Here is a 7,500-nt window from a genome sequence, read left to right as displayed (position 1 = left end):
GCAACATTCTCTTTTAGAATCAGTTTTATAATACAACAATGAAAGGAAAGGTTTTTAACATCGACATGTTCCCACAAACTTAGACGAATAACTGTACCAATTTTTTTGAGTGTCAACGTACGGCAAAAAAGAGACATGTAAAACAAAAAAAGGTATGAATTTGAATCTTAATTCTACAACAAAAGATATGCAATTGGTATTCTGATATTGATTCTGAAGATGTAATTAGAGTCAATTAGATACCTTGAACTGTGTGATTAGTCATTCTTATTTATATACCTTTATCCAAAAGGTAAAAAATACAAAAAATAGGACTTAAGGATACACATCATAACACATACTGAACACATGTAAAACTTTTTGTCCCTAAATCTAATTTTGTTCCTATATCTCTGTCTTGGATTAATCTCTTATATGGGAAATTTTCATAGTTCATTTTGAAAATAGGTTATTTCATCTTGGCAGTGTTAGTCTTAACTTATTTTTTTGTTTATACCTATTGAACAGGCCTACTAAATACATGAACATATTTTCAGCTGTGAAATATGTTTTTCTAAGGCCCTTTGTTCTTTCTTAATATTCTTATCAACACGAATAATAATAAGAACAAATAACAGACTTATAGAATTGACAACTATCGTATTCCCAGAAGTCATGTTTATTTCCTTATATGTTGGCAGCAAAAATAGTTATATTTCACGTTCTTTTGGGAAGGGAAAATGTTCTTCCCGGTATTACACCCTGAAAACTAGATACAATATCAGGCTGTATTTCAATTCACGAGACCTCTAGACTTTATTAACAATTATGAAATGCTTTCTGCATAAACATCCTCCAGGGTACCTAATAAGGTTATTTATTCGTTAATAACCTAAGTAATTCATGGACAAATGGATGGACTATTTTCCTTTCTTTATTCCTCCCCCCCTGAGAATTAAATGACCAAAAAAAAAAAAAAAAAGAGTTCAGTGATTATTCATGATACTACTAAAAAATATTTTCAAAGTCCATCGATGCAAATAATATATCTTTTGGTCACTGTATAGAGAGAGCTGTTATTTCTTCCCAGTCTCTATTTCCTCGTTGTTTTTGTTTGTTTGTTTTCCTTTATTTCAACTTCGAGTCGACTTTCGTAAACACACAGTCAGCGTCGAGAGTGTCGACCCGTTCAACAACTGAAGCCAAGACATCCTTTAGTAATTGTAGTCGACGCACTGCTCGTCCTCGGCACTGGGGGGGTGAGTCGTGCAGGCACAAGTACGACCACCACGCCCATTGGGGAGGCACAGATGGGAAGCAGGGCAGCCGCCATGACTGACTCCGCATACGTTTGACACTGCGGGGAACATAGAGGATAGTGGTAATTACGGTCGTTTTTGTGATGTAATAGTTCGCAAAGTCTGTATACGTTATAGGTGTGTGTGTGTCTGATGGTTTAAGGACGTCGCTCTCTGAAATAACACTTGGTAAATCCCCTTTACGTTATGTGTAGGTTTGTAAAGATCTGTGGATTATGAGAGTATACATAGGGATGATAATCCTGCTTAATTAGTATACAAAAAAAAAAAAAAAATCTTACCATTCTACCTAACAAGAGCAAACCACAAACCACTTTCTCACAATCCTAGATCAAAGGTGAAGTAATAACCTGACCTAACATGACCTTATGTGACCTCATACTTCCACATAAAAGAAAAGGACGACCTTCATACCTGGAGGACAAGCGTGAGGAACAGCCGCGATGCCATACAACCTCCCTGATCCACCAGGGGGAGGGGGGCGGGAGGGGGATTCGATGCCGGAGTACCTGTTCACTACGTGGATCCTCGTGCTGGGGGGGAGAGAGAAGGGAGAGGGGGGTGAGTAGTGGGGGAGAGAGGGAGGGAGACGGGGACAGAGAGACAGCAGGGTGGTTTGATAGATATAAAGGGAGAGATGGATAGCGAGAGAGAGAGAGAGAGAGAGAGAGAGAGAGAGAGAGAGAGAGAGAGAGAGAGAGAGAGAGAGAGAGAGAGAGAGAGAGAGAGAGAGAGAGATGGATAGCGAGAGAGAGAGAGAGAGAGAGAGAGATGGATAGAGAGAGAGAGAGAGAGAGAGAGAGAGAGAGAGAGAGAGAGAGAGAGAGAGAGAGAGAGAGAGAGAGAGAGAGAGAGAGAGAGAGAGAGAGAGAGAGAGAGAGAGAGAGAGAGAGAGAGAGAGAGAGAGAGAGAGAGAGAGAGTAAGAGAGAAAGTGAGGGAGAGAGAGAGAGATAAAGAGGAAGGGAGGGACAGAGAAAGGAAGAAAAAAAAACAGAGAGAGAAAAAAAAGCGGAGAAACAGAAGAAACAAACCATGAAAAGTCTATGAAAAAAAGGAAGATAAAACACCACCAAAATATCCCATCAAATGATACCAACAAATTAATCTTAAAATTCAAAGGAGACTCACTCGTTCCAATCGGTATAGAAGAAGTCCTGGCCGAGGGTAGTGAGGCCGAAGGGGTAAAGCGCGCCCTCCATCACGGTGCGCCGCCCATTGCCATCCACGCCTATGCACTCTGTCGGAGGAGGGTGGGCGGGGGTTAGGGCGGGGAAAGATCGAGGAGGGTGAGAGGGTCATAGTGTGAAAGTGGGCGTTTGTCTTTGGTATATGGTGTGCGTGTGTGAGTGGCTGTACGTGTGTGTGTGTGTGTGTGTGTGTGTGTGTGTGTGTGTGTGTGTGTGTATGTGTGTGTGTGTGTGCGCGCGCGTATACACGTCTGTCCGTGTACATCCAAGTATCAGTCAGTCTTAAGACAAAAAAAAATAATAATAAAAAAAAAAAAAAAAAAAAAAAAAAAAAAAAAAAAAAAAAACAGACACAAACATAATCAAAATAACAAACAATATCACTAAACCTATAAAAAAAACAAAAAAACTCGAAGCCTCACCTATCTTGTGAGTCCCAGCGTCGGCCCAACACAGCGTCTGCGTGTCATAGTCGACCACGAGGGAGTTGGGAAGCGAGATGTCCTGCTCGACCAACACCCGGCGGTTCGAACCATCCAGACCCGAGACTTCGATCTTCGGTCCGAAGCGGTTCCAGTCGCTCCAGAAGAGCAGGCTGCGGGGAGGGAGAGAAAGATGAGGCTGAGGTTAGAGAAAGGGAGAGAGAGAATGTGTGAAAGAAAGGGCAAGGGAGAGAAAGATGAGGGAAAGGTGGAGGTGAGGTTAGAGAGAGAGAGAGAATGTGTGAGAGAAAGGGCAAGAGAGAGAAAGATGTGAGGCTGAGGTTAGAGAGAGAGGGAGAGAATGTGGGATATGAGGAGAAAGAGAAAGAGAGAGAGAGAAAGGGCAAGGGAGAGAGAAAGGGTAAGGGAGAGAAAAGTGAGGCTGAGGTTAGAGAGAGAGGGAGAGAATGTGGGATATGAGGAGAAAGAGAAAGAGAGAGAGAGAAAGGGCAAGGGAGAGAAAGGTGAGGGTGAGGTTAGAGAGAGAGGGGGAGAGAATGTGTGAGAAAAAGGGCAAGGGAGAGAAAGATAAGGGTGAGGTAAGAGAGAGAGAATGTGTGAGAGAAAGGACAAGGGAGAGAAAGGTGAGGCTGAGGTTAGAGAGAGAGAGAGAGAATGTGTGAGAGAAAGGGTAAGGGAGAGGCGGGGGTGAGGTAAGAGAGAGAGAATTTGTGAGAGAATGATGAGGGTGAGAAGGTGAGGGAGAGAAAATGTTTAAGAGAAAGGGCAAGGGAGAGAAAGATGAGGGAGAGGCCGGGGTGAGGTAAGAGAGAGAGAGTGTGTCAGAGAAAGACGAGGGTGAGAAGGTGAGGGAGAAAGAATGTGTGAGGGAAAGGGCAAGCGAGAGAAAGATGAGGGAGAGGTGGGGGTGAGGTAAGAGAGAGAGAATGTGTCAGAGAAAGATGAAGGTGAGAAGGTGAGGGAGAGAGAATGTCAGAGAGAAAGGGCAAGGGAGAGGCGGGGGTGAGGTAAGAGAGAGAGAATATGAGAGAGAAAGGGTAAGAGAGAGAAAGATGAGGGAGAGGTGGGGGTGAGTTAAGAGAGAGAGACTGTGTGAGAGAAAGATGAGGGTGAGAAGGTGAGGGAGAGAGAATGTGCGAGAAAAATGAAGAGGGAGAGGTAAGAGAGAGAGAATGTGTGAGAGAAATGGCGACGGAGAAAAAGGTGAGGGAAGTGTTGGAGATAAGGTCAGGGAGGGCGGAAGGGATGCGGTGGTGATTGTATAGTGGGTGGTGTGGAGATCATAGCCATAGTGACTGTGGTGGTTAGGTATAGTGGTATGGTGATGGTGGTCATTGTACAAGGGAGGTGGGGGGGGGGGATGTATTGTTGGAAGAAGGGTATGATAGATAAAGAAAGATGGTGGCGTCGAGGAGAAAGATATGGTGAGGGTGGTGATAAATTCTGATAAAAACGGCGGCAATAACTGTATTTGATGGTAAGGGTAATAATAACAACAATGGCATAGATGTCACTATCACAGCTGCCGACACTTCTACTACTACTACCGATAATGATAAGAGTAATAATGATGATAATGATTATAATGATAATAATTATCATTATTATTATTATCATAATAACAATACCGACAGCAAAATATAACACAGAAGATAGCAACAACAGATACACATTCTAATAACCATTAAGTTTATAATTTCCATTAAATAACGAAAATCGAAGTGAATAACGAATTAATTAAGCATTATAATAACAACAATAACCATTACGGGTGACACCAAATCAAACTAAAATCCCTATATAATTCCAAGATTAAGCATAGCAATATCATTATTAGAATATTCTCATTGCAGGAATACTTCTCAATGTTAACAATACTATCTCTCCCTTCTTCTCCCTATGTCTCTCTTCATCACCATCATCACAACGGAACGAAAAGACAATGGGACATTCCAGGGCGAATAAAATGGTAACACCTTTTGAGAATGAGCAAAATAGAAGAGAAGGAGCAGGAGGAGGAGAGAGAGAAGGGGATGAAGGGGTGGTGGGGGGGGTGACAGTGAGGCAGCGAGAGGGAGAAGGGGAGGGGGAGAGGGGGAGAGGAAGAGGGAGAAGGAGAGGGAGAAAAAGAGAAAGAAAGATAGATAGATAGAATGGGATAGAGATTATGGGATATGAGGAGAAAGAGACAGAAAGAGAAAGAAAGAGATGAGAGAGAGAGAGACGAGAAAGAGAGAGAGACGAGAAAAAGAGAGAGAGACGAGAAAGAGACAGAGAAACGAGATAGAGAGAGAGAGAGAGACTCGAAAGAGAGAGAGAGAGAGAGAGTGAGAGAAAGAGAGAGACAGAGAGAGAGAGAGAGAGAGAGAGAGAGAGAGAGAGAGAGAGAGAGAGAGAGAGAGAGAGGCGAGAAAGAGAAAGAGACGAGAAAGACAGAGAGAAAAAGATACGAGACAGAGAGAAAGACGAAAAAGAGAAAGAGAGAGACTCGAAAGAGAGACAAGAAAGAGAGAGAGAGAGAGAGACTCGAGGCACACTACCACCAAGAGTCGAAGCCCCGAAGCAGCGCTATAGACAGAACGTGAATTATTGCATTGCCGTCAGAGAGAAAAACCCTCGAGCGCCGTGACAATTACTGTCATCTTAAATCACATATTTAATCATATCATTTTCGTGCAATTGGTGCAAGAACCGTTCGTTCCGATGTTGCATAACCATGACAAGTAAAACAGATTATTATCCTTTTTTTATTATGTGTTGTTAAAGCATTTGGTAGACGACTTGTCTGTCCATATCCGCTGATTATTATATTTGTTTTAAGATTAAGATGCATTAAATTTATATAATTGAAAAAAAATGAAGGTTTAAATATCGACTTTGGGTAAGGAATTGGAAAATATTGTATTTTGTTTTGAAATTCGAAAAAAAATGCATTTTAAGAAATTCATAAGTATTGCATTTTGTTGTGAAATTCGAAAATGTTGCATTTCAAGACATTTTAAGATATTCGAAAAAAATCATTGCAGTTATCTAATCAAATTGCGTATCAACAAATTGTAGATCGCAATTCGTAACTGAAGAATTAATATATGATGGACACACGTAATTTTATCTTTACTGATAAGAAAATTTTTCCATATTGAATAGAAATGAATTAGAATATAATTCAATAACCTACATGAGTCAAGCTTTGAATAGTAGTTTTGAATCGCTAGGAAATAAACTAGCTGATTAAAAGTATGAATAAATAAACGGATAAAAAAAATAAACGACAAATTTTAAATACATTTGGAAAATCTAATCTATTCATACATTACGTAATCGCTGACTCATTGTCTCAGAAGTGAATTAAGAAAACAGAAGATGGAAGAAGCAATAAGTATATAGATGGAAATGGTTGCAGAGGGGTGCACCATCAACAAGACTTCGCAATTGTTGCTGTTATCGTTACTATACTACTCCCATCACTACTATTCCTACTGCTTATGTTACCACTGCTACTGCTACTGCTGTTAATACTGCTATTGATGCTGCGGCTTCTGCTACTACTACTACGCTTTCTCCTATTCCTCCTTCTCCTCCTCCTCCTCCTCCTCCTCCTCCTCCTCCTCCTCCTCCTCCTCCTCTCCCTCTCCTCTCCTCTCCCTCCTCCTCCTCTCCTCCTCCTCCTCCTCCTCCCTCTCCTCCTCCATCTCCTCCTCCCTTCCCTCCTCACAGCATCCCACAGCTCACCTCATCCCTCTCCTCCTCTCTCTCCTCCTCCCTCTCCTCCCTCTCCTCCTCCCTCCTCCCTCCTCTCCTCCTTCTTCTCTCCCTCACCTCCCTACTCCTACCACCCTACTCACTACTACTACTAGTACTACTACTACTACTACTACTACTAATAATAATAATAATAATACTCTTCCTCCTCCTCCTACTATTACTACTATTATTACTACTAACAAAATAATAATGTTTTTTTATATTAAAACATCGGTGATTAAAATGCTAGTAAATAATAGGAGTAATCATAATAAAGATAAAAATGATACAAATGAAGGTTTGTTGCATGATCAACGTGATCAATATCAACAAAAACAATATTAATAATGTGATTATTTAATCGATCTTCTCCACAGCTAAGTTACTTTAGTTTACCCTTAAAAAGGAAAACCAGCTATCATATAACCATAGAAAACGAAAAAATGTAGGGCTAACTAAAACAAAATGATGGTATCCTTACCCGCGACCTGGATGAACAGCAATGCCTCGAGGATTGACCAGACCGTTTTCAATGATTGTCTTGCGTTTCCCTGTTTCAATGGATGCCACAGAGACAACGTCGTTCACGGAGTCGGTCCAATAAACATTTCCTGAGACCCAATCAACTGCTACATCTTCAGGTGAACCGATGTCAGCTGTGGAAGTTGGTATTATTATGGTTAGTTTTAGGATTTTGATGTGCTTCTTAATGAATGTGATTTTTTCGTGTTTCTCCTTTTTTTTTTTATCTGTCTCTCTCTTTTGTTTTCGCCTTTTGTTTCTCATCCATAGTATTTCTCTTTCTGTCTGTCTCTCTCTCTCTCTAT

General features: G+C 41.2%; 1 protein-coding gene across 12 annotated transcripts in view; it reads right to left on the bottom strand.

Moving 5' to 3' along the window:
* The window catches only part of LOC122251815 (nidogen), a 65,432-nt gene that overhangs the window by 74 nt on the left and 57,858 nt on the right, over positions 1-7,500 (bottom strand). For all 12 annotated transcript variants that reach the window (XM_086551639.1, XM_086551644.1, XM_086551645.1 and 9 more), the window contains 5 exons: positions 7,155-7,329; positions 2,909-3,081; positions 2,428-2,536; positions 1,713-1,831; positions 1-1,336 (listed from right to left, as the gene is read on the bottom strand). The exon at positions 1-1,336 is cut by the window's left edge and continues 74 nt beyond it. In XM_086551639.1, coding sequence (XP_086407765.1) covers positions 1,194-1,336; positions 1,713-1,831; positions 2,428-2,536; positions 2,909-3,081; positions 7,155-7,329 — 719 coding nt within the window. In that variant the 3' untranslated portion in view covers positions 1-1,193. The remainder of the gene's footprint in view (positions 1,337-1,712; positions 1,832-2,427; positions 2,537-2,908; positions 3,082-7,154; positions 7,330-7,500) is intronic.

Source organism: Penaeus japonicus, unplaced genomic scaffold (genome assembly GCF_977035675.1).
Source record: "Penaeus japonicus unplaced genomic scaffold, GWHDUDI00000001_assembly GWHDUDI00000025, whole genome shotgun sequence".
NCBI lineage: Eukaryota > Metazoa > Arthropoda > Malacostraca > Decapoda > Penaeidae > Penaeus > Penaeus japonicus.
The sequence above is the reverse complement of the archived record's forward strand: the minus strand, read 5'-3'. Positions and strand labels throughout refer to the sequence as shown.